The sequence below is a fragment of the Meriones unguiculatus genome, chromosome 3 (genome assembly GCF_030254825.1).
Source record: "Meriones unguiculatus strain TT.TT164.6M chromosome 3, Bangor_MerUng_6.1, whole genome shotgun sequence".
NCBI lineage: Eukaryota > Metazoa > Chordata > Mammalia > Rodentia > Muridae > Meriones > Meriones unguiculatus.
This window is the reverse complement of record NC_083351.1, coordinates 12,071,942-12,099,368: the sequence shown is the minus strand read 5'-3', so window position 1 is coordinate 12,099,368 and position 27,427 is coordinate 12,071,942. Positions and strand designations below refer to the sequence as shown.

Genomic DNA, 27,427 nt, shown 5'->3' with positions numbered 1-27,427 from the left:
CTTCCCTTCCTCTCAGAGGCAAGCTCATAGTCACACACCCTCCCTCTAATGTCCCAGGCCTGGGAGACAGACCAGCTACTGGAGAGAGTATTAGACTCCAGGGAGGTATCTGGGCATGACAGGAAAGGATGCTCACAGTTTGGCTGGGGGTGGGCTCCTTGGTGGAAGACCTTACCAGGGCACTGGATGTGTGCCTTAATCTTCAGCAAGCACAGGATTCCCCCTGGGAGCCTGCCAGGTGGGATGAAGGCTTCTCACAGGCTCTGGGGGAGCGGGAGGGGCGAAGCGGGCTGGGGTGGGAGCTGAGGCTGCAGCTGGCAAGTAAACACACCTCAAGTCTCCTGTTCTTGGCTTTCCCTCTGATCTGGGTCTATACATCTATTGGCATTTTCCCGCAGAACAGGCCAGTGGTTCCTATCCATGGGCTTTTCCAACCTCCAAATTGGAACCTAGAGCTCAGATATGCTTGGACCATAGCAGATATCAAAGGACAGGATTAGATGACAGATGTCACAGACCTGCAGGGGTCTCCTCAACCACAGGTGCTGTCACAAAGCTAATCTCTCTCTTACACACACACACACACACACACATACACACACACACACGCTATAGCCTCTGTCCTGGATCCTCTTTGTTCCTACACATCTCTGCCAGTCTCCCAGGCTTTCGTGGGCCCCTTGACTCAAGCCTAGCCCAGAAGAAACACAGACTCCAGACTCAGGCCAAGGGCAGCCTGTCTCATCTGACTTGACTAAAGCCACCAGCAATGGTAATGCTTGAATCGCCCTCCATCACAGTGTAGGCACATCCCTGAGCCACTTGGGAACAAAGAGGGAAATGTAATTCCCAGAAGACAGGACAGAACAATTTAGAACTAGAAATGACCTCCTTTCCCCCAAAACAACACGCCTCATATCACGTACCTCCATTGTCTCCATCAGAAAGCACTTTGTAAAAGGTCTGCTGGAGAAGGTGGATTCATGAGGGTGACAGACGGTAAAAGGGAGATGGATGAAGAGGCTGTCCCAGGAGTTGGGAAGATGGCTCAGTGAATCAAGCGCCTGCATTGCCAGAACCCAAGTCCCACCTCAGAACCCAGAACCCACATGAAAAAGCCTTGCAAGGTGGGGAGCATCCGGCATGGTGGGGGGGTGGCACTTGTAACCCCAGAACTAGGGAGGCAGAGACAAGAGGATTTGTCGTGGATTGGTGGCCAGTCTCAGCTATGACTTAGACTTTGAACTCCAGGCCCAGGAGAGACCCTCTCAAAACCCAAGGTGGATGCCATTAAGAAACAATGCTCAGGAGTGACCTCTGGCCTCCACATACAACGGCATGCACACAGAGCCTGCCCCCCCACCCTCCAAACAAAAGCACCTGCCCCCCATTTATAAGATGTAAACAGCTTTGTTCCTTCTCTTCCAAAACGCCTAGTATGACCTGGACGTCTAGCCAGGGTGACTGTCTAGTCATGGGGATCCCTGACAGGCCCCAGGTCCAGCATGCCAGAGGGGCTGGCCACCTAACATTTAACATACAAGCACACTAAGGAGAGGGGCATGGCACTGTCCAGCAGTGGACAGAGGGGGCATGAGAGCGGGCACAGAGACCAGCAAGTGGATACTCCCTGCAGGTGCTCAAAGAATGCTGATCTGATGACAGGGTCAGGAAGCCCTTCCACAGGGGCGGATGCAAAATGGCGCTCAGGCAAGTGGCTGCTGTGAGCAGGAGTCTCCATGAGACAGGGTTCCATGACCCAGATGAACTGGCAATCTTGCCACACACAGGCTGGGATCCATTTTCTCCTCCAGTCCCTTCAGACAGCCAAAGCGTCTGTTCCATGGAGATGGCAGCCCTCTGTCTCTAGCCATTCCCCTGCAGAGGGGAAGGGAAAGTTCTCCCCCCAAGGCGCTGAACTTTTTGAAACAAAGTAGCAAGTTAAAAAAACAGACCCCTATCCCCTCCACCCAGCCCCGCAACTATTAAGCGGGACACAGTAGCACCCACGTAATCTCAGCTCAGGAAGCGGGGTTCTCTGGAACCTTGGAGCTTGAAGCCTATGCAATAAAATGAGACCCCCCCCCATCTCAAGCAAACAAACAGAGAATAACAAATAGATGGGTCTGGAAAAAGGCTCACCTCATAAAGTATGAGCTGGGGTTTGTGTGGGGGTGGTGGTGGGCGTGTTTGCCATCCCAGGGCTGGAAGATGGGGTCAGAGCCCTTGGGCTGGTTTGCCAGCTATGCTAACTTAATCCACGATGATGATGAACCGGTGAACTCAGGTTGGTGAGGCCCCTGTCAGCTCCGGGCAGTACTAAGGAAGTGCCCTTGAGTCTGACCTCTGGCACCCTACGAATCCCACCCAAGATGCAGCTGTGCACCCACGAATACAAACACACACCTACAGGTAGGGAAGTAGAAAACAACTTGCTGGCTCATGGGGACGTCAAGGAAGGTAGATGGCCAATGACCTGAGGAGGGTCAGCCGCTGTGTGCCTTTTCCGTGGGGGTGGGCAGGAGGGGTGAGGGACACTGGCGGTGCCGGAGGCAGTAACTAACGTTTAGGGGAATTGGGTGGGCTTGATGGAAGATATCACAAATGATACCTTTTGTCAGTGAGTGGGCCTTGGAGACAGGCACGGAAGTCTTTCTGCTGTCTGAGTTTAGTTAATGCGACCTCGGGGAGCAGACAAAGGCTGTTGCTTTCCGCATTGTCGGGTCTGAGCTTTCTGCAGACAAGAACAATGGAGCAGGGTCTGCTTTAGCAATGGCCACCCCCTGGTCAGACCAGACCGGAGTCCAGCCAGGGCATTAAGGAATACAAGGATTATACCCCAATATGGCACCTGGCTGGGCACAGGTTGGGTCTGGCCCAATGGGACTGTGGTGGGCTGTCCTGGGACCAGAGCTGCTCTTTCTGGGGACTCAGGGATTAATGACCTGCCTAGGGTCAAGTGAGCAAGGGGTAGGTAGTTCTGGGCAGGTGTTCAGGCATCATAAAAACTCATCCCCATGGGGGCCTGGGGACCAATTTGTTGTCTCTTCCTCTTTTCTCTCCTTTCCTGGCAGAGGCTGTGCAAGCTCCTTTCCCAGGGCCTTTAAAAGCCACCAGTGCAATTTTTACCCCTTTGAAGCTGAAAAGGGTTTCTAGTTGCTCTGTGGGTACCAAACACTGAAGGCATCTAATCACTTACAGGTTGGCTGGGCAGGGGACGAGGGATGAGGAGGGGAGATGATGGGGAAGGACAGCAGGGCAGGAGCATTTAGAGAAGATGCCCACCAGGCTCTCCTTCCCCTCCCCTCTCTGTTGGAGGACCTTCACCTGCAGCAGATAGGCTAGACTAGCAGATCTGCCCTGGATCCTAGGAGATGACAGACTGGGACCATTTTCAGGACTCTCTGCTCTGGCTTGTTACTTACTTTGACCCTTCCTGTCATGTGTAACTGACACCCAAAGCCCGGTACCCAAACCCTCACCTTCCTTGTCCCCCCTCCACCTTTCCTGCAGACTTCACCCTGATTTTCTGCCCACTGCCTCTCCTCCTGCCTCTCCCATTCAGACCCACCCCACCCCACTTCCTGCCTCCTCCTCTCCAGACCTCCCTTCCTGGCCTCTTGTTGCTGCCATGGAAACCATGTCCCCCTCCAGGCCCTGATGGATTCCTTTAGCCCCTCACAGTCAGGCTTCTCAGGCCTGCTGGCTCTGGGCTTTGGGTAGTAGTGGATAGGACTATGATGGGGGCAAGGGATCAGACAGCTCCTGTTCATTCTTCTTTACCCCATTGCATCTGGGCCTGGCAGGCACAGTGCAGAGCAAAGGCTCTGAAGGGACAGACACGGGGCAGAGACACAGACTAGAAACTGGCAACTAGCCAAAGAGAAATCAGACGGAGGGTGCTGGGTTTCAAGGGAGCCAGAAAGGCCAACGGCACGTGGCCTATTGGCTACCTCTTTTCTTTACCTCGTGGCTGTTTCATTTCTTTGTGAGGCTCTGTCTTTGTCCATGCACAAGCGCAGTGAAGAGCATGAGGGAGGCCAGGCCTGTTGACTGCAGTCAGTGGTCGGTTGGCAGGAGAGGGCAAATGTGGGAAGCCTTTCCTCCTCCCTCCCTCCGCTTCCATCCTGGTTATCATTCAGACCTTGTTCGGTGAACACAACCGCACACCTACGCACGCTAGGCCAGAATGAGGTCACCTGTCCTCAACCCTCCAGAGGAGACTCAAGCACTGTGTCTGTGCCTGTTCACTGAGCCCCGGCCTCAGGATAGACCTTCTGCAAGGACTTTACAAGCTGAACTCACTCTACCCTCCCCCAGAGCTCAGCTACAGGGATAATCGTAGCCATAGGAGCTACTCTGGAACCTTCTATGGCGGGGGGAGGGAGAACTCCCAGAGCTGGCAGGCTAATGATGCCTGTCCTGGGACAGGTAATTTAGTGTTGATGCCTTTCTCCCATCTCAATCTTTACAAAGCCCCAAGAAGAAACTGAGGCACAGGTTGCTGGTTGCCATGATGATCATTATTGACTCAGAGGCAGGGAACTCAGCTGGGCAGAGTCTTGGTGGAGGTCCCAGAGGTAGAGGCCTGCTGTGGCCTGTTGCCCTGAGGAACCCTCATTGCCCACGTGACAGCAGCAGGCAGCAGACCTATTGGGGTTCAGTTAGAGTAGGAGTCTCTCGTTCATAGAAGAGGTCCAGAGAGGTTCTACCGGGGAAAGGCAAGGTGTCAGTAGCTGGAGGAATTCATTCCTTTAGACCAGACAGGGGTGAGAAGGAGTGGAGAGGGTCACAGGGCAAAGAATTGTGGTTCTAGGGCAGCCTCCAACCAGCCACAAGAGCCTGGGGTCCGACAGGCAGCCTGAATCTCTGCCTTCCGGTCCCCGTAGGGACCACATCATAATTCTCTCCCTGGAAGCAAACTCTAATTAGACACCATCACACAAACTCCTCTGGTCACGGGATGAAGGTACCCACAGGCCATTCTGCTCAGCACAGTCAGACGGGAGATCAGAAGAGAGGCGCAGAGCGAAGGGGCTTGACCCCTGGCAAAGCCACAGGAACCCAGAACAGGATAGTTCAGAGCAGACTCCTGGGCAGGGCTGGGCAGCCCTGGCTGGGCCCTGCTACCTGGCTGTGGATCATCTCCACAGCTTGCTGCCTTCGCCCTGCGGGGTACCACCCACACGGGACTACCTGGAAGCCTGAGACAACCCAGGGGTCACTGCCTGCCACTCCCAGCCAGATCAGAATGGTGGAGCTGGTTGGATTGCCTGGGGAACGGAGGCCCTGAGGGTCCAAGCACTCTGTCGGAGGTCACTCAGCTAACGGCTGGGGCAGGAGCTTGGGTCTGGGAAAACTCAGAAGTTCGGAAGTTCATAGTGCCTCCCTCCCATAGTTGGAAGTGGGGTCCCTGCATCTGGATGGATGGGTGAGGGGGTCAGCGTCTACACAGGGCCAATTACTTGGATCAGCAAAGCAAACCTTAACTCTCCCCGCCTGGCTGCAGCTGGGCCTAGAGCCCCGCAGGAGGCCTTTCCCAATGAGGTCAGCTGATGGGTGACCCCAGGCCGAACCCGATTCCTGCTGCTTCATCAAAGCCAAGCTAAAAACAGCCTGGCTTTGGCAGTGGAAAATTGAAACTCCCAGCTCCCTCTTAAGGCTCTTAAACGGGTCAGCCCACCAAAAACCCAATCCTTCAATCTGCGTTCTGTTAAAAAGTAGGGCAGGCCAATTACATTTCACAGTCCTGAGCTACACGCTGCCGAAGGCAGAGAAGGGCAGGCCGGGGCGCCCGGGGCCTCGGCAGATGGGAGACAGGGGGAAGCGCCTCACTAACCTCTCCCATCAGCCTCTTTGTCAAAACAAAATTAAAATGCCTGGACTCTCGCCGGCACCGAGATCCCATCCTCGGTAATAGGTATTTATCTTCGTGTGGTTGGTGCTGGGCTCCCTGCCACAGGCAGCCGGAAGCTGAAAGGTTGTTGGCTTCTTGGTCCGTCTCTGACAAGGAGCACAGCGCTGGGTGCAGGGGGAGGGAGGCATCCTGTCATTCAGTTATTATTTCGTCAGTGATTTTGCTGAGCACCTACTATGTGCCAGCCTGTCTTAGGTCCTGGAAATACGGCTATGAATAAGGAAGGTTACGAAAACAAAACATCCTACCGTGCAGCCAGACAAGATGGTGCACAGCTGTAACCGCAGTGCTGGGGAGGCAGAGGCAGGAGCATCCGCACAAATTTGAGGCCGGCCCGGTTTGCAGAGCAAATTCCAGGCTGGCTAGAGCTAGACCGTCAGAGCCTGTCTTAAAAACTAAACCCAACTGAACCCTGGGGGCCACAGTCTAGCTGAACATGGCAGACACATACAAAGGAAGCCCCAAACATATGTACCAGGGGCGGGGTGAAGGTGGCTAGGTCAGTTAAGTGCTTGCAAGCATGAGGACCCGAGTTCAGACCTCAGGACCTGTGTGAGCAAGTCAGGCATGGCACCCTGAGCTTGTAATCCTAGTGCCAGGGTAACAGGAGATAGGAGAGGTACTGGGGTGCGCCAGCCAGCCTAGCCCAACTGGTGAGTCTCAAGTAAATGAGAGACTGTCTCAGAACAAGGATGATGGTCCCTGAAAGGCACCTGAGGTTGTCCTCAGCCTCCAAGCACACGTGTGTACACACACACACACACACACACACACACACATTTGCATACACACATGCACCTGCACACAAATAACAGCATGTCAGATAACATGAGTGTACACACATCTTATAGAAAACAAGGACTGGGCAGGAGCCCAGTGTTCTGGGAGTAGAGGGGAGGCCTCAGCTTTGGTTTTCCCAGTGTTCAGGAAGGAGGGTGAGACCTCTGCTCTGAGGGGAGGTCATGTGACGTCTGGAGGGACTCATGGATGGGAGTGGCTGGCGCAGAGTTTATATTAAACTTCCCACTCTTTGCCAACCACGCTTTCGGTCCCCCTGTCTGTGTACGTTCCTCTGAACAACATTATGCAAATTCCCAGAAGTGACAGACACTGAGAGGCAAGGGCAGAGCTGGGTCTCATGCTCCCGAGTCCACAGCCTGGGTGAGGTGGCTTGCTCGTTTCAGCATCTCTGCCCTTCACGGCTACACAGGAGGAGCACCCCAAACGCAAGACTCTGGGAGCCGAGAGTTTCCCGAGTCTGGAGCTTTCAAGCACCCTCAGAACTCCACCGTGGAAAATTTGACACTGTGGAAGCTCTGTTCCACAAACAAAATTGTTTAAAAAGAAAAAAAATACAGCATATACTTGCCTTCAAGCTGTGTATGTTATGAATGCGGGAAACACAGATTACATGCTTAGACTTGAGGCCTGTCCCCAAGACATCTCATTAACACATATGCAAATGTTCCCGAATTCGAGAATTTCCCAAACCCACTGCAATCACGGTTCTAGGGGCTTCAGAGGGTGACTCAGCCCACGGTTACTATGGATACATGCCGGCTGAAATGAAGACTACATTTCCCAGGCTCCCTTGTATCAGGATGGCCCTTGGAGGAAAGAAGTTAGGTATGAAGTCCAGAACCCAACCTACCAAAGCGAATGAGCTAACTCGGGGAGAACCTTTAAGAACTCGGGGAGGAGGGGAGTGAGGTGACTGAGGGTGTATCCTCGGAAGGGAGACTGGGACCTTGTCTCTCTTCCTGCTCTATTTTTACTTCCTGAGCCGTTTGCTTCAACACATTTTATACCCCATGTCCCACCATAGGCCCAAGGGACAGAGCCAGGTAACCACAGATTGACAGAAGAAAAAAAAAATCTCTCCTTTGAAGTTGTTGATCTCAGTATTTGGTCACAGGGACAGTCCACTGACACATTGGAATACAGACATAATGGCTGGAGCTAGAGCAACTGTTTTGAACTTTGAGGAAACCTTGAAATGGAGATACCAAGAAGGAAGTGACTTGAATCCCCGCCACCCAGGAACCCCGACATATACAGGGGAAAGAGGGAAAAAATCTGGTTTAAACTCTTTTCCTTTTCTTTCCCTCCCTTCCCCTCTTCCTCCCTTCATTCCCTCCTTTCCCCTCCCTCCCTTTCTTTGTTCCTTCCTTTTTGCATGTTCTCAAACTAATTCTACAATATGGCGCTGTGGACCGTGAGGGACTAACAGGCCATTCCTTGATTTAAAGCCTCTATTTACAGTGTTTGATGACTGTAATTTGGAAATAACCACAAAAGAAAAAGCCATGTCTTTAGTCTCCTAACAGAAACCCAACACAAACAAATTTTCACAAGAAAAAAAACCGCTCAATCTTCCAGAGTTTGTTATTGATTCAATTAAACAGAAATAATCAATGTGAGTCGCATAGAACTTGTCGACTGACCTTCAAGTTCCAGGCTGGTGAGGGAGGGACACACAGGGGTTGTTGAAAGGGCGAGAGAGTCAGACTGGGGCAGCTGGGCACTAAAGTGGGCACCCCTCCACAGAACTGGGAACAGCCACCCATGCTCCCAACTGTGTGTCCCACTGGGGGGGGGTCACTTGGATTCTTCCCAAGGCAAGACAGAAAAGTCTTACACGACAAGACACATTCTCAGACACGCACGTGCAAACCTATGCACATTTGCAACACGTGTGTACACACACATACATACGCCCACCTCGCCAGCAGAGACACGGCCTGCAGAAGTGAGCAGCGGCCAGCGGGCTGGGGTGTGCCGAAGCCCCGCCATCTGCTGTCTGTTGAGAGCCAGGGTGGGAGAAGTGCTCTGTGGGGGTGTTGGGGAGGTGAGAATGGGGAGGCGAGGTGAGCTTGGCCTGGCTGGATCTGTCTCTCAGTTCACAGCAGGGCCATGCGTGGCCCGGCTGAGCCGACACAACCCCAGCCCGGGGTGGGGTTCAGCCCACCACCCTCCACGTTCTGGCTGGGTGTCACTCTGTGACTCTGTCTCCCCATCTGAAAGCCGGTGTCGTCACAGCATCTTCCCTAAGGGCTGCTGAGAGCATTAAGTGAGATAGGATTCGGATGCCTTAGGCGGAGCTGCTCAGGGCAAGCGGGCCTGTTGCATCTTCTCCATGTTTCTTTCTAGCCATTGGCTGTGCCTTAAGGCTCTTTCTCGAGAGTCCTGGGGAGGGTGTGGATTCATGCATGGAGGCCAGGGGTGTAAAGGATAGTGAGGCCCTGGGACCCCGATGCACAGCAGGAACTTGGGCAGATGCTGCTCTTGACGGATGCTCTCCATGGCTACATTTTAGGCAGTTTTGGATGTCTGACTTCTGGCTCTCTGGTGATCCAGGTTCTGAGAACTCAGCAGTTTATAGATAGGGTTGAAACTGGTGGCCCTTGTACCTGCCCTGGAATTCAACAAATCAGTGAAAGCTGAGCCCCATCTTAAGAAAGCACTGCGACATTGCTGAACTCCCTCCACTAGGGGGCGCTGAGACCATTGCTGAGCCCCACTGCTAGGGGCGCTGCGACCACTGGCCTTTGGTTTCAACCTAAATACTTAAAGTAGGAAAGTATGGCACTCTGCTGCCAGCGGCAGAGGAGTGAGGGGACAGTGTGAGAAAAACTAGAAGGCTCTTTCCCTAGTCGTAGACCCTGGAGTAGACCAGGCGTAGACTCTGGAGGAGCTGGCATGGCTAACACCAGCCACAGCTTACTTGAGATTGTATGGGTTCCCAGAGCTTGTTTTGTGGGATAGTTAACTCTGACCCAGAGAAGCAGGCACTAGATGCAAATGAAACCCTAGTGACTGGCCAAAAGAGATGCCAATCAGCCTATATGCAATGGGGCGGCCCCTGTTCTTTGAACACAGCCTACAAGCCACTTGACATTTTCCCCATGCCTAGACCTGGGGTGGGCACACGGTATGGAGCTATACTTCTGAGTGGCTCCAGGGAGAGGTCAGGGTGAGTCAGCAGCTAGGGAAACTGAGGTTCAAGTTGCATGTTCCCTAGCACACCCGAAGAATGATGGCTCCCCCTTCCAACTAACATGAAGCAAATGAGAGCAGGCTCTTCCCAGCAACCCTGACAGGGACTGTGGATGACAGGGACAGTGGTGACTTCAGGGACCTGACTGTAGAGAGAGGGGCGGGTGCTGGTACGTGATGAGGACAACTGTCCACGCCAGTGCTGGAAGATGGAAAGGGGTGAAACAGGAGAGTGGGCTCAGGAGGAACACCCCTGAGGCTCTGGGAAGGGAGAGTAGCTGCAGCTTCTGGAAAGCTTAGGGAGTCTGTCTCTGTCAAAAGGAGACATTACTCCCCCAGTCTTCAGCTCTGGAACTCATGCTCTCTGGTCATGCGGCCGGCCAGGCCCATGCCAGGAAGGAGAGGTCAGGGGACAGCTCCGCTTTGACAGGGCTAAGGTCTCCAAGGCCTGGCCCTACTGCTTGGCATCTTGCCTGGCAGAGCCCAGACCCAGTGACTGGCATGGCTGACAACCCCAACTGGCCTCTGTCATGCCTCGGGTTTGGGGTTGGTTTTGGGTCCTGGTTTCCCATCAAGGGCTCTGCCTTCCAGAAAGAGAGTGGGAGAGAAGCCGGAACCCTGAGTTAGAGCATGCCTTGTCTCTGCTTCCAGCCTCATGAACAGGGGATGGCTTTGCTAGGCCAGCCATGGGATGAGGTTTCTACTTGGGGACAGCATATCTCCAGTGTAGCCATCCATCCATCCATCCATCCATCATCCACCCACCCACTAAACACCATCCATTCATCCACTATTTTCTCCATTCACTATTTGCCATTCATCCATTTACCACCTAGTATCCATTCACCTATCTATCTATCTATCTATCTATCTATCCATCCATCATTCATTCATTCATCTATCCATCAATCATCCATTTATTATCTCTCTTAATCTATCCATGCATTAGTTCTTCTAATTGTCCATCTGCCCACCCACTCATCTATTATTCATCCACTTACCCAGCATCTGTTTGTCATTTATTCATTTATCTGCTTTACCCATCTAGCCATCTACCTACCTACTCTTAATATAGCTATTTATCTGTCCATCTACCCATGCAACAACCATCCATCCATCTATTCATCATCTGCCTATCATCTACCCATCTGTCCATTTACTCACTCTCCATCCACCCATTCATCCAACCATCCATCCATCCATCCATAAGCTATTATTCCTACATAGTATCTACCTATCCACCTACCCAACAACCACCCATCTTTCTGTATGTCCACCCACTCACCACTTCTTCCTTCCATCTAAGAATCCACTTAGTGTCACTCCATGGTTCCTAGGGATGATGGGGATAGTGGAGCCATGCTTCCTGTGGAGTTTGCTTTCTAGTGCTCCAGGCAAGGATGGAAGGAGCCACCAAAACACACCTTACGGCAACAGTGTGATGGGTGTGGTGGACTTGCTCAGAGGAAACTCTGAGCAGTCAAACAAAGCTAAGGAAGGAAGGGCCACGAGGACAGAGATCCCAAGATGAGAGGTCTCTCGGCTGACAGCTCCAAGGTCACCACAGGGTCACTGGTGACAGCCCTGACTGCAGGTGTGAGAGAAGGGTATATGCTACCTGTGGCTGGGATCCCCCAGTCCTGGCCACCCCACTTCACCGCAGACAGGGACCCGTGGACACCCTGCTCATCCTACACCTCTGCCAGGCACTATATCTGAAGGGATGTTTTCCTCTTTATCCGGCCTCATTCCGCTCATTCACACCAACTATGATCTCTGGCTAATGAGCGAAGTACTTTTCCCTCCCTCACCTCCTGCAGCCAAACAAAGATGACCACTGCAGACTCCTGGGGTCTTACAACCGTCTCCACCATGCACCATGCCCCCTGACACAGTCCTGCTTGTCCAGTCCTAGCCACGGGGCTGTGAGCACCTCCCACATGCTCAAGGAGTGGGCCTCCTAGCAGTCAGGATCCCCACTTGTTTGCCAGGCCGGAAATGTCAGTCATCTACGCTGACCTGCAGGAGGCAAAGCACAGGGGGCTGTGAAAACCAAACCTAAACCAAAGCCGGCTCTGTGGTATCGCACTCTGTGTGGTCCCAGACAAGTTACTGGTCCCTCTGATCTACTCTTCTCTCTTGCAAAGTGAGGCTCATCAGGAAGGACCCATGCGGGATCCTTACGCCAGAACCTCAAATGAATGCCATGGAGGTCACACACAGGACCACACACAGCTCCAGGAGCGTGCACTATCCAATATTTGTGCCATCTTATCTGTGTGGACAGCCTACCAGATCCTCAGACAGCGCAATCTGTCTGGCTAGGAAGGAACAGTCAGTCGCACTGGGCTGGGGACCAAGATCCATGCTGGAGACAGATCTTCGCTTTAACAAAGCCTGGGTGGACTTCCCTCCCAAGGAAGTAAGCACACAAGGGTGGGTTCATGAGGTGCTTTTCAGTTTTACTGTATTTAAAATAAGTAAGTCAATTGAGTGTTTATAGAGTGAGTTATGCCTTATTAGGGACACGGTGAGCTGGGGAAAGTTGGCCAAGGCAAAATCTGAGAAATTGGCCCTGGCCGTGAAAGCAATTACTGCGATGTTTTAGTGTGCAGTCCTGGCCAGTGATATTTTCATTTGTCTAATTTATTAGTTTATTAGCGTTGTGGTGAATGGAGAAAGTTACGCCACAACACGGGCCTAATTTGATCAAAGCCAAATTGTCACATCGTCCCTAGATGGCCTTCACGAGGAGAAAAGACCCCCTGCTTAGGAACAGTGTCCAAGTTTTCCAGAAAGATCCAGGGCAGAGTTCCAGTGCTCTAAGTACCAGTGCTGGCAAGGAGGGCCCAGAGCACTGTGGCTGAGACTGACGGTTTGTTGCGCACACCGGCCCCTCAGCTTTCCAGGCGTGTGGCTCCGCAGGCGCCCAGCAACTCCAGACCTTGCTTTCTCCCCTCTATGAGATGGAAGCCACGGTAAGCGCTGCCCAGGTGGGTAGCTGGAGTTGTCCCCAGCTGTCTCCCTAGAGCCCAGCACCACGCCTGCCCCACAGCCAGCAAGGGTCACTATTTCCTGAAGGCTTGTGGCTCATTCGCCACTCACCTGGAAATCCGTACTAAACTCGCTGATTCCTTCACATGCCTTCGGCCAGCCCTGGGGACTGCCTGTCTCCAGCCTTCTGCAGATAAGCACCGCCATCACCATTTCCACTTCGGGGTATGTCTGGGGGGACTGAGACCCTGAGAAACAGTGACTTGCCAGGGCTCCGAAGCCGTCAGTGGCAAATCTGGGGCTCAGAGACTACGTCTCCAGAATGACTCTGCCATGTCACCTCTTGTCAAAACCAATTCGTTCTGTTATGGTTTTATCACACAGTTGTACAACTGGCGCTGGGTGGGACCCACGTAAAGGGTGTTGGGGGTAAATTCTGTCACTGTGAGCCCTGTCTCTCCTATTTGACCTCTCCTGAACTCCTCCCTCACCCCCCTCCAGCCTCACTTTCCTTCATCAGGGGAAGCCTTCCCCTGGCTGCACACAGCATCTCTCTCTCTCTCTCTCTCTCTCTCTCTCTGTGTGTGTGTGTGTGTGTGTCTGGGGGACTCAGCCCCACAGATGCACAGCATACAAGCCTGGGATAGCACACTGAAGCACATGGGCAGGTTAGCAGGCTCTTGCCTCTGAGGTGCCATAGGGCTTTTGTGCTGCACCAGATTCCCTCTGAGAAACTAGGGCTGCAAAGGGAAGCGGGGAACACCCTCCCCAATTCCCCAGGAGGTCACCCTCTGACAGCCCCAGACAGACTTCCAGAAGCTGAGGATGGCTCAGAGACATCGATGAGTGAAAGAATCTGTTTCTAGTACAGAAGAGACAGAGACTGAGCCATCGAGAATGCTCCCGCTGTATCCGTCCAGGGAGGGATGGGTTATGGGGAAACCGAGAGGCAATGCAGAGGTGATTTCACTCATTTACTCACTCACTCACTCACTCCACACACCACCGTACCACACCACACCATACACCCCCCCACACACACACACAGTGAATGTGAGGCTGAGGTCGACGTTGATGTGTCTCTCAATAGCACGCCATCTTAGTTTTAGAGATAGGCTCTCTTGCTGAACCTGGAGTTGACTGCTTAGGCCAGACGGGATGGCCAGAAAGTCCTGGAGATCTTCCTGCCTCTGCCTTCCCAGGACAGAGAGTACAGACATGTGCTGCCCTGTTTGCTTTTTATGTGGGTCCTGGGTTCGAATTCAGATCCTTAAGCATGTACCACAAGTGCTTTGCCAACCAAGCCATCTCCCCAGCCCAGATCGCTGTTTTAGACGAGGCGGCCAGGGGCAGTCTTAGGTGGAGGGGAGATGTCAGAACAGCGGCCAGGAGGGACTCAAGGAAGGAGCCATGTGGATATCTGGGTCAGTGCATCCTCAGCGTGGGTGTCTGAAGACCAGCTCAGCCACTGCTCAGCAAGCTTTCCTAGCCAGCTGTCACCCAGTTTCAGGCCTGGAGAGTCCCTGGCCAGCTGAGGGTGGGAGCGGATGTGTGGGTGTCGCCCTTAGAAGGGCGGGGCATGAGGAGGATGCAGGACAGGCTTCCAGGCACAAAGCCGGAAGAGCCTCTCCATCATGCCCCCACCCCCACCCCAGCCCAAGGGCTGAGCTTTGCATGACCAAGTGTGCACAAGGTGAGCACAGAAACCACAGTGTGTGGGGGGGGGAGAGGGTGATGAGAGGACCCTCAGTCAAGACCATGGGCGAGGGCTGGGGGAGGTCCACACTGCAGACGCGTGCATCTGCCGTTCAGTGGCTTCTCCCACTCTTCCTATTACATTTTATGGCATCCAATTTGTCTCACACAGAACACAGAACACGTAGGTAAGGCGCAAAACAAGCTATAAAAAACAGCTGTGTTGTCTTCTTGGGGCCTGCTTGCCCCGAGGCCAGGAGGGGCATTTGCAAGGTAAGAACTCATCCAGTCCCCACAGCAGCGTGGGGACCTGTCCCTGCCTATTTTTCCCAGTGAAGGAGCTCTCCGTCCCATTTCCTGCGCAGTCTCACCACAGACTGCCCTCGGCAGCAGCGGACCTCACCTGCCCGCCTCCTGTGCCACAGACCAGCGCCTTGGAACTCTGCACCGCCAACACCGCTGAGCAGCTCAACAGTGCAGGGGCTGACAGTGTGGGCCCTGCCAGAGGGTTTGGCTCTCCCTGCAGTCACTTGCTCTTTGGGTGACCTCAGGCAAATTCCGCACCCTCTCTGAGCTTCAGTTTGACCTATGACAGAAGCAGTAGCAGGGGCTGTTTGCTGTGACATTAGAACACTCATGAATATGTGAACAGGGCATAACACGTCTCAACATCCTAACATCACCTCAGCTCCACTATTAGCCTCTGAGGACTTGGGGCCTATCATGACTCCCAAGCAGAAAGCCAATAAACAAACAAACAAACAAATAAAACAGCAGAGGTGTTAAATCACAGCACTCCAAAGTCTTAAGTGGGGAGCAGATCAACGGCTGGATTTGGTCCTGTGTTCACCAGGCATCCCACAGATCAGCCTCTGGCTGCAGCAATGGCATCTACCAGCTATAGAGAGTCTTGTCTGCTTCCCTCCCTCAACTATGCAGGGAAGTGGGAGTTCCTTCCATTGGGGCCTTGTGTGAAGGGAAACTGAGGCTCGGACAAGCTGTGTGGGTGCCTGAGTCTGCTTTGTCACTGGCTCAGGTCCCTTGGCTCTATGTTCGGCAGGGGTCCCGCTAGCCAGGCCCTCCACCAGGGCTCTCTCATCTGTGTATGAAGTAGCTCTCACTCCAAGTCCGGAAGTGCTACCTGCTGTTATTCCGGAAGTCTGGTAAAAGAGACCCAGAGGGAACAAGTCCTGGTCCACACGGCATGTGTATTGTCGGGGTCAAAAGAAAATATTTTCTGGTAAATCAGAGAGCCTGCCAGAGCGCAGCAGCCTCAGGGGAGACCAGGTACCCATCCCTCACTCCCACCAGGGGGCCAGTGGGATAGAGCAACAGCTGGGCCAGCAGCTCAGGTGGCCATCACTGCCAAGATAGCTGATCTGAGACTGGAATGGTGATTGATAGAAGATCCAGAGCAAATGTTCTAGAGTAGCTACAAACCTGACAAGAAGGCTTGGGTGCCTGGAGGCTTTGGTGAGGGGGCTGGGAGAGGACAGCCAGATGTGTGGGACAGGCATGCAGATCTGGTAGAAGCTGAGCTCTGTGTCCGGCTAGTGTGGGGCCCTTCAGGGCTGTAGCAGCGGGTGTGTGACATGACACCCCTTAAGGAAGCTCCTCTGGATGCTGGGTGGGCATGGAAAAATATGCACATGAGGGACCACAATGCCCTGGGAGAGAACCATAAAGAAACCCCACAGTGTCTGGCCTAGCCCCATCACCTGTCAGCTGTGTGACCTAAAGCTGCTCACTCAACTTTCTTGTTCTCCTTTTCCTCCTGGCAGCTGAAGGGTTGCCGTGTTCTTCAGGCTTGTGTGGTCTCAGCTGAAGGTGTCATTTGTGAATGGAGGCAATGACACCAGCGTTGTGCAAAGGCTCACTCACCATCCTCAGCCCCTTGTCTCTATAATGGAAGTCTGGGTGAGCTTTTCCTCAACTCACCCATTCATGAGCATCTAGCTTTCCACCTGCAATATGTCATGTCCACCCAACCATGCGCCCACATACCTACCCACTTCTCCAGTCACCGACTGCCCATCTGCTCTTCCATCTATCCAGCCATCCTTTTGTCCACATAGCTACTTATCCATCAATCCTTATTGCCAGCCATCCACGAAATTATCCATGCTTTCATGCATTCATCCATTCACTCAACTGTCCACTTACCCAAACCACCCATCCACTCAACCAACCATCCATCCACTCAACCAACCATCCACTCAACCAACCATCCACTCAACCAACCATCCATCCATCCATCCATCCATCCATCCATCCATCCATCCATCCATCCATCCAACAATCCAACCATCCATCCACTCAACCAACCATCCATCCATCCAACCATCCATCCACTCAACCAACCAACCATCCATCCATCCATCCATCCATCCATCCATCCATCCATCCATCCATCCAACCATCCAACCATCCATTCATCCACTCAACTATGCATGCATACATACATATAATCATCCATCCATCCATCCATCCATCCACTCACCAGTCCATCTTCCTGTCCATCCACCTGTCCATCTTTGTCAGCCCTTCCCATCCCATCAGCCTCCTCAACACTCATTGCCACAAACACTATTACCTCCCATGGCAACAGAGCTTCTCTCAGAACTGGGAAATGTTATTAGGCCACAGCAACATATTAAGGAGGAGGTCTGAGTCACCCGGAGCCCCTTCTAATGCGCAGCAACACCTGCGTGACAAAGACTTTGTTCTAAGCTGTTTACTAAATTAGGCCTTTCCTGGACAGTTTCAGCCTTCATTTCTTTTTTAATACCAGCAATAAAATGGTTATATAATTAGTAGGGAAGCCAGCAGCCTGTTACTGGTGTTTTACTTAGAAGTAAAATCTCTCTCTCTCTCTCTCTCTCTCTCTCTCTCTCTCTCTCTCTGTGTGTGTGTGTGTGTGTGTGGTTTTCTGACTGCAGGTAGATAAATTATTTGCGATGTCAGCAGTTCTATGCCACAGGCTGTGTTGTGGAGAGATCAGCCTGCAAAAGGCTGAAGTTTGAGTTTTGACTCTGCTGCCAACTTTCTGTGCGATCATACAGAAGTTGCCTGCAGTCTGCGGGCCTTGGCTTGCCAGCCAGAGAATGAAAGGGCTTGGCCCGGGTGGTGCCGAAGGCTGCCGGTAGGTCTGAGAGTCTCGAGGGGAGAGCAGCTTTAAGTGGCATCTGTGTGTCAGTGACTCTAGCCACTTCTCCCCTGCCTGGGTTGTCAGTGTCCTCTTTGGTTTCTCCACCATTGTGGCATACCATTTCCAAGCACCACTTGTGAAACCTGCGCCAAGCCTACACCTGAGTTCCCAGCTCAGGACATAGCCCTGCCCCTGTGTCCAGGGCTGCAGCCATGCCCTGGGGGGGAAGGGGAGCAGCTGAGCCTCTCTTCCCCATGTCCCTCAGCTCCATTCTAGCAGGGTCCACTATGCCCTCCCAGTTCCACTTATCTTCCCATCACTCCCCTGGGGACCCTTTATCTTTGTGTGTGGAGGTCAAAGTGTGATGACATTTCTCCAGGGAATTCTCTAGACAGTTGTCTTCTCTCTTACTCCTGGTTGGAATCAGCCTGGGTTGGTGCCCGTTGCCCGGGTCCTTGCCCCATTGGCTTATTTAAAGGACAGACACTCAAAATTGTTTATTTCCTTTTAATTTATTCTGTTGAGACAGTTTCACTCTCACTCAGGTTGGCCTCGAACTCTCAACCATCCCCCTCTCCCGGCCTCCTGGGTGTGTCTTTTTGGGATGCGGACCAGCAATGCTGCCTTCTGGGTAGTGGCTGGGTTCTAGAATCTTGGGCCTCGTTCATATGCTGCATTTCAATGGAAGATTCCATATAGCTCTGAAACAGCTGGCTTCTCAGCCTGGCCTGGCTCATCCCTCAGCGGGGACACTGAGTCCCTGTCCTCTGGGCTATCCATACACACGCCACTATCATCTACATACAGAATACTCATTCCCTGGTGGGGTGTTGCCTGCTTCACCAAATGGGCCACAGGGAGGCTTCAGCCCAGCCCACAGAGCCCAGTCACCTCTCTCTCTCCATTGTTACCAGTACAGAGCTGGGAATGTCCACTCCAGGGGCAGAGTTCCAGCCTCCCTCTTCCTCTCTCTCCCAGTTAGCAGGGAGGCTTTTCTTAAATGATGAGCAATGAGGTGGATGGTCCATGCAGGAATCAAGGTTCCCACCACTCACTCAGAGCACAGCCTGGTCCTGGCTAGTGGCTCCTGACAACATGGGGGCAATGCTATCCCGGGGAGGTCCCTGGTTAGAGGTGTCCCGCCACCTAGAGGAGAAGAGGGGCTGCCCATCAGTCTCCACCCGTCAGCTTGGGACAGGCTGCCAGGGAGTTAAGTCACTCTGTCCTCAGTTGAGCCCTGTGAAGGGGGCCTGAGAGCTGTATCGCACAGCGAATGCTGGGTTTAATCAGAGACTGCAAGCCGAAGACAGTCTGATTGCTGAAGAGCAGTAGCTACCAGCTCATTAGCCTAACAACCCTTCACCGAATTGCCGTGCAGGGCACCGAGGACCTAGAGGCAGCAGTGGGCAGAGGGGGCCTTCCCACCCTTAGAAACCAGGCCTATCTTTAGGGGTGGGGGTGGGTAGCACCGGCTAGCCCCCGGCTTGTAATATCTCAGGGATTCACCAGAGGGCAGCAGACAGCTTTGCAGTGTGTTGTGCCCCCTGTCCCGGATCTCTATCCATGGATTTGGGGGGGGGGTGTTGAGGGGGAGTAGGAAGGTTGAGGTGCTCTGTAAACCCGATAGTCTCTCTGGGGTGAGTGGGTGGGGGAGACTGCCTAACTCAGCAAGAAAACCAAAGTTTCCTGCCTCCAAATGTCTCTGCTCTCCCAAGATATAACAAAGAACCACCCCTGGCCCTCCTGCCACCGGTGGAAACTGAGGAAGGGGCTGTATAGCCAGCGAGCCACGGAGGGGCTCCAAGCCAGAGGCGAAGGGTTGCACATGCATGTGTGTGTCTGTGCCTGTGCATGCACAATGCACATATATGTGAGAGTGAATGTGTGTGCTCAGGATACATCCCTGCCTGCACTGGGGTGTTGGGTGGAGGAGAAATAAAGAAAAAAACATTTGGAAAAAAAAATCAAAGAAGCCGATGTTACGGAAGGAATGATAGGTGCCCCTTTGGGGGCGTGGGTGGAGGGAGGGAGGAAAGGAGTGGCATTGAACCTTTTGGGGTGCCAAGGAGAAGCCTGAAATATGCAGGACACAGGCACTGCCCTGCAGGGCTGCTCGTGACCCAGTGAGCAGGGAGGCCAGGAGATGGTTGTAATCGGTTTGGGAAGATGGAGGAGACGTGGTGGGCTTCCTGCCCTGAAGGAAAGATGGATCCCACCTGAGGAGCAGGAAACCCGCAGCACCACAGCGGTATCTGAGGTGGGCCTGGGGCACAGGTGAAAAGGCATCGAGGACAAAGGAGGATGGGGCCCAGGAGGAGACAGCTCCGTGGAGACCTGGGAGCACAGCCAAGGACGCTTCGGCTGAGGGAATTCTCTTGCAGGCCAGTGGAACTGCCTCCACCAGCCGGGCAGTAGCTACAGACTGGGAACAGACTCCCTCTCCCGTGCTGTGCTTGGCCTTGGTTTGCCTTCCTTGACCAGAGTATTCAGAGGCTCCGTGTGTGTGTGTGGGGGGGGGGTGCGTGTGTGCATATGTTCATTCCATTCCTGACTGCTGGTTCCCATGGAATCCAGAAGAGGACATTTGATCCTGTGGAGCTGGAGTTACAGGTTGTGGGCAGTCTGACACAGGTGCTGGAAACTATACTCTGGCCTTCTGGAAGGGCAGGCAGCGTCCTCAGCCGCTGAGGCACCTCTCCAGGCCATGTCCATGAATCTTCTGGCACCAGGCTGTCCTCAAGAGCAGGTGGATGGTGTGTGGTGGTGGGCTCTTTAAGACTCTGTCAGCATCAGATAAAAACCAGCTTCTTGCCTTCCTGGCTTAATTCCAGCTTGAATGAAATCCCGCCCTGGTAGGTTTTAGGAATTCACATGTTTAAGCAACTCAAGCAGACCAATAGGCAGGCGGTTCCTGTCGGGCGGCCTAGGTGGTGGCCCCACTTGGATCCAGGGAAAAAGGGCAAATCAAGGAAAGCTCCCCTAATGGCCAGAAGGAAAACTGCATTTCTTTCTAATAGGGACTGGCAAGGCTCCCACTACAGTCGAAGGCTGGGGTAAGTTACAAACCCCAGGGGCTGAAGGCTGGGAGTTTTCTGTTTATGATTAGAACAGCCATCAGCTGACCGGGAATTGGCACAAAGTTGTTCTCACCCACACCATTCTTGTTCATATTTCTCAATGATCTGGGCTAAGAGAGAAGAAGCCCAGGTCCATGATGGGCCTGTAACTGGCTGTGCAGGTTCAGGGGTGAGGGGGTGGGGAGGGGGAGGAGGTCATCTCCAGAGAGACAGAGCCTGAGTTTGTCCTATTTCCCAGCAAGCTCTGCACACAGTAGGTGTTCAGTGCATGCTCAGAGTGAGTGAAGCTAGTGAGTAAACAAGTGGCCCCCTGACGGGGAAGCAGTCGCCATTACATATATTTTGGGGAAACTACATGCATGGCTTGACCAAGAATTATCAAGGCTGGGATGGCATCCTTTTTGGACCCACAGAGAGACAAGCATTTGAGCTGTACACTAACGCTTGCCGTCAGGGAAAGACGCATAAAGTCTCAAAGGTCCATGGATGCCTGGCTCTTTGGACTGAACCGTTAACGTGTCTATTTAAAACCCAGGAGTGTGCTTTCATTAGAGCAGATTCCAAACGGCCTCTCTCTAAAGGCCATTGTCTGCCAGCTCGGAGTGGCCTTGTCCCTCTCCGGGCACCTCCCCACCTCCTCTGAACACACTTTCTCTTCCACTTAGAGCTCCTGCCCTCAGATCTTCTTTGTCTCAAAGCCGCTTTTGATTCTAGACCCACTTTCAATGCCACCACCACCTCTTCAGCGCTGCCAGCTGAGTCATCCTGGCACGTGTCTCAGCATCTCCTTCGACAGCTCCAGCTTCCTTGCCTGAATGGCGAGCCCCGCTCTCCCTCTTCCCAGCCCCCGCTCCACACTGCCCCTCTTTAAATGCCAAGCAGACTCTGGGGTGCCGAGATGAGAGGGCACGTGGATCCCTGGGGGACCTTGCTGTCTGGAGAAAGCATGAGGAGGAAGGGGCAGGTTTTAAGCCCCGTGGAGGTCAGGATGGGTCTGAACTCCAGAGGATCCAAGTTTTGTATGCCGTGGCTCTGCCTCCTTGGCAAATGCACTCCAGACACAAAACGGGGGACAGTCACTTCTGTTAGTGTCTACTTGCCAATGCCCACCCCCACCTCACCCCACCCCACCCCCGCGCTGCTATCATGACTTGGGAGGGTAAGGCTGTATTCTCAGTTTTCCAGGGAGCCCCCACGCTGTGCTCAAACAGCCACGTGGGTGGGTGAGATGTCAGGAGTTCTCGGGTGTTTGTGGGACTCGCAGAGCGGGCCGGGCTTCCTCCGTGGGTCACTTCATCTTTCTTCCCTCTACTCAGTACCCAGAGTGAACTTTCAAATGTGGGTCACGGTAGGCCACTACCCTGGTGGCTTCCGGGCTGCTTAGGGTAAATTGCTACTTAATTTGCTGTTTCCTAATGCCCTGGCCATGTTCAGCACCACGCAGCCCAGACCGTCTTACCTCAGGCCTCTGTGCTTGCTCTGCCTGCTACTTGGAAGGACCCCTGCTTTCCTGCCTCACTCCTGGTCATCTGTGATATGAAGGCCCCATTCCCTGAGACCCACCCTTGGGCTTATCCGCCTGACCCCTCTTTGCACGGCACAGATTGCACACTAGACATTGCTTGGGTAATGGCTCAAACTAAACCTTGCCAATCTGTGTACTGGCCAGTCTGGCCTGTCCCCTTTGCCATGGTATGTCAGGAAACTGCACATGAGAAACCCACCCTGAACATAAAAATACTTCTCCTAGGGGCTGGTCAGATGGCTCAGGGGACAAGGCAACTACTACCTAAGAATCTACTTCCAGAGCTAAATTATTGGCTGGTTTAGTGAAGTTGGTGAGCTTTCAGTTCAGGTGAGAAAACTTGCTCCAGTGGAGAAGGTAGAGAAAGTGATTGAGGAAGTGTCCACCTGTACACACAGGTGTCCCTACACAAGTGAACGTCACACACACACACACACACACACACACACACACACACACACTCAGCTTTTTATAGCCTATTGCCTTAGCCTCTAGGTGGTACTTTAGTTAAGACCCCGCCCACTCCCTACCCTGTGTGGGGGGGCACTCTGCTCACTCTCCCACCCACTCCCTACTCTTGTCTAAGGGGTGACTCCTCCCACCAGCCCCTTCCACAACACCCAGTCCATCCCACCGTGAATGGGCGGGGCCTCTGAGGTAGGGTGACACGCCCAAGGTTGCACTACAGGGACGCAGACCTGCCCCCACGGGAGGCGGGCACCCCAGTTATCCATCATCCACCAGCCTCTGCCCATCACATCCCACCAGCTGTGGACAAGCACGGGAGTCCCTGGGGCTCCTTGAGGCTCCCCGGGAAATTGTTCTCTGCCGGTTCCTGGTAATATTCCCAGCCTCATTCTCACCCCACTTTCCCAGCTGAGGAGGAAGCGGCGGCTCCCTCCGACAGCTGTGGAGCTGAGACTCTGGGCTGAGATGCATTAATTTGTAAATATCTTCATTTATATGTAAATTCGGAGCCCGGGAGCCCCACCGCTGGCCCTAATGGGGCCCCGCAGCCTGGCACCGCAGCTCTTCCTTCACTGGCTGAGCATTGCCGACACTGTTAGCTTTTACAGGTCTCTTCTTGTCCAGGGCTTTGTCCCCTGTGTATGGTGTCTCCGCTCCTGAGAGTGCCCTCTCTAGAGGCTCAGGGGACCCTGGTGTCTCAGGGCCCAGAAAGAAGGATGCAGAAACCCAGCATAAACTTGAGGGATGAAAGAGCCTGGGCTATAAGTCCTAAGACTGGTCCTAAGTCTATGCTGCTGTGTGACTGGGGCAGGTCCCCTTGGGGTCTTATTCTCACCAACTGTGAAACATGAAGGCACTTTGACCCCTTCTGTAAAACAGGACCCAGAAAAGGGGTGTGAAAAAAAAATCCAAGTTCAAGCAGTTATTGGTGGATAATGTGAGGGGCAGAAGAGGAAAGTGTATACATAGGGGCTTCAGGGGGGACGCAGGGCAAGATGGGGTTTGCCTTGTGGGGATGGGGGTTGTCTCAAGTTTAGGGGTGAGCATGCTCCTCTCAGAACTGTGGAGACCAGGAACTGACCTTGGGTCGCCTGCTCACCAAGTGGAGCAGCCAGCGTTTGATTTGAGGCCACTGGGCATCAGTTTCTACCCAATTCCACAATCACAGCAAGATTAATGTGGCCAGCCGGCTAGCTCTCCAGGGTGTGAGGGGACCAGGGACCCGTTCGAGGTCACTGGGTAGCGGCTGTGCTGAGGTTTGAAACCGGGTCTTCGGGCACCTGCTGGCTTTCCGAAAGCTTTCTGAGAAAGGGGGAGAGTGGAAGGGTGGAGGGAGTAAGGGGTTGGGGGCTGGGTGGTGAGGGGAGTAGGGGGAGTGAGAGGGGGGGTGAGAGGAGTGGGGGTTAGGGGGTAGGGGGCACTGCTGAGCCCATAGCTGTAAGAGGGATGGGGGGATTTCCTTCTTGGCTGAGGTATCAGAGCTAGGGGTTCATCTGGAGGCCACGAAGCCACACCTATAACCGGGAGCAGATTGGAAACGAGGGGGTTGCTGGTGCTGGGCTCCCACTCACCCCGAGATTGGGTTTCAGGAAGCCTGCCTACGAGCCAGGAAGTCCCTCTGCGGCTCCCAGGGCAGCACTTACTTTCTTCTCTAAATGCTTTTTATCTCCACTCTCATCCTAATGGCAACTGATTCACCCTTTGAGTGTTTTCCTTTTCAGGAGGGGGGAAAACAGAGAGGGACCTGCCTGCCTCCCAAAAGCCCTGTGCGCCCTCGTTGGCTGCAGGTGCGCAGAGCAAGAAAGGCTGGCACTGAGGTCCTAGCTCAGCGCCTGGGAGGAGGAGTCTGGAGAGGCCATCAGGGGCTCACAACCCCCTTCCAGCCCTCACTTAGCAGGTAGGAGGTCCCAGCCAGATTCTCACTGCAGAGCCAGCGGCACAGTTAATAAAAATATTTTCATCCCATTCTGTAATTGTACTTTTGTGCAAAGCAGCATGCCCAACCACAAAGGAGCGTCTCTAGGGCCTTCTGGTCCCGTCCGTCCTTTTTGCAGATTTGGTTGTGCATTGGCCCTGGTGGAGAATGGGAACTGAGAGCAGAGGTCGGGGTAGGCGGGAGTTCCAGGTAGGGCATGGAGCCGTGCCCACCCCAGGACTCAGCGTAAAGACTGTGTGACAGCAGACACTCACCGGGGTGTCCCAGCTGCCCCCCCCAGCCCAGGTGGAACCGTGTAAAGTGTCACACAGGCTGTGTCACCTGTTGCTCCCAGCATGAGTTATGTAGAAACAGGACATCAGGCAAAGCGTGTACCACACAGTGTGAAAGAGGTGTGTGTGTGTGTGTGTGTGTGTGAGTGTGTGTGTGTGTGTGTGTGTGTGTGTGTGGTGTCTGTGTGCATCTGTATGTATTGTATGTGTGTATATATTTGTTTGATGTGCGCATATGTGTGTATGTGTTGTTTGTGTGTCTGTGTGTGCCTCTCTGTGTATCTGTGTGTCTCTCTGTGTATACTTTTTTTGTGTATGTATGTATGTATGTGTGTATGTGTGTATTCACACCCAGCACCACTGTGAAGCTACTTTCATAGAGGCCATAAGATCCCCTTGCTGGAGGAGGGTAGGGACTGAGGGAGCCTGGGCCATCCAGCCCAGGGAGATCTAACATGCTGGTACTGCCTGAGTGGGGCTCTGAAGGCTGAAGAGGAGTTTACCGAAGGTAGGAAAGGCCCTCTGGGGGAAGAGACTACCTTGTACAAAGGGTCAAATCAATAAATATGAAAGGGTCTTTGGGGAACGTGTAGGGCTGCGGTACCCACATATGTAGCGTGTGGTGGGCCCCGGGAATGAGGCCGAATTGTCTTGACTCTGAAGCCTTTGCTCATCCTGCTGCCTCTGACCTGCATGTCCAGGTGACCCTGCACGTGGGCCCTTTGTGACCTTAGAGAACCCGAGGGACAATGGAACGTGCCGCACGTGTTTCCAGGCTGGGCACAGCTGGCACACCTCTCAGCTCTGTCGCTCTGGGCTGCGTGACTCTAGGCACACCTCCGCCCCTCCCAGAACCTCAGCATCCTCACCAGCAATAGGGTCTGTGAATCCTATCCTGCAGGGTTATACTTCCTGCTCTTCCCTCCAGGCCTTGGCGCCATTTCTGCAGAGAGCCCCCCGTTCACGGAAGGGGATACAACCCCTAAAACCAGTGGTTCTCAACCTTCCTAATGCTGAGACCCTTTAACACAGCTCCTCATGTTGTGGTGACCCCCCTTCATGTCTGTAATTCTGCCGCTGTTATGAATCATAATGTCAGTATCTGCTATGTGGTGGGGTCGCGACCCACATGTTGAGAACCTATGTTTAGAGCATTCTAGGGGCTGCTGACAGGGGCCGACAAGCCCACCTCCAGGCCCAGCCCCTCCCTCTTCCAGCTCACGTGCTTGCCACCTGCTCAGGGTGGGGGCGGGCGCAGAGCCTCACCTCACAGTGGACTGGTACACGAGATCCTCCCTCTTGCGGTAATTCTCCATGTGCGAGTAGTTGGTGGAGAACATGGCGTCAAAGGTGAAGATCTTCTGCTTGATGGTGCCACCATCTGTCACCTGCCATAGAGCAGAGGAGCCACAGGTGAGTGCCCAGCTGGCCCTGGCCACCCCTTTCCTCAGGAGCTGCTCTTGGCCTGTCCCTGCCCTGCCTTGGCCCCACTCTCCCTCCCTCCCCTCTGCTGCTGAAGATTCCCACTCAGATACACAGACATACACACAAATATATGTGTGTATGCACACACATACACACAAATAAATAAATAAATAAATAAATAAATAAATAAATAAATATAAATACAGAATTTAATTCATTAGCTAAAACGACTAACAGCCTCTGGCCCCAGGAGGCCACACCCATTGCCATGTCCTATGGAAGGACACATGTGTGCTGACGACAGAGAACTCTCCACTCTGAGCCTCTCCGCCGCCCTGCCTTTCCCTCTTGTCAGAGCCCTGTGCCCCTGAGCCCTTGATGTGGGGCACGGAGGCAACAGCTTTCACGTGTTCAAGACTGCCAGCCTAGGAGTAAAGCTGGCTCCCTCCAGCTGCTCCAGCCACCAGAGCCCGGTGTAGAGGGCCTCTGGACTTTCAGTCCTTCGAACACTGGGAGGGAGGGCCCCCTGAGGCCCCGCAGGAATGAGGGGGAGAGCTGGCAGCCTGTCCCCAGTGGGACATGCATCGGGTGATCCAACCACTACGGTGGCTCTGCTTTGCAGAATTGGCTCACATGGCCGGGGGGACTGCGGGCAGGACCAGAATGGGCTTTGTGGAGTGAGCTATGGAATCAGGGCCTGGTCCAGTGCCTTCATCGGTAGAGAGAAGGAAGGGGAGGGGGCAGGCTAGCTAGTAAGAGGAGGGGGGAGGATGGAGGGTTGTCAGTGTGCAAAGAACTCATGGAGAGAGAACTAAGCCTTACGGCAACCATTTCTGCCTTTTAGTGTGCTTATTACCATTGTGTACACGCACATGATGTGTGAGGGGTGTGGGGTGACAGGTGGGGGTCAGAGGGCAACTTTGAGATGCTGTCTCTCTCCTTCTACCACATGGGTACCAGGGATCAGACTCGGG

The 27,427-nt window shown here is 53.6% G+C and overlaps 1 protein-coding gene across 2 annotated transcripts in view; it reads right to left on the bottom strand.

Annotated features, from left to right (window-relative positions):
- The window catches only part of Igsf21 (immunoglobin superfamily member 21), a 206,354-nt gene that overhangs the window by 44,654 nt on the left and 134,273 nt on the right, over window positions 1-27,427 (bottom strand). For both annotated transcript variants that reach the window (XM_060379175.1, XM_021628086.2), the window contains exon 3: window positions 26,295-26,416. In XM_060379175.1, the coding sequence (XP_060235158.1) occupies window positions 26,295-26,416 (122 nt within the window). The remainder of the gene's footprint in view (window positions 1-26,294; window positions 26,417-27,427) is intronic.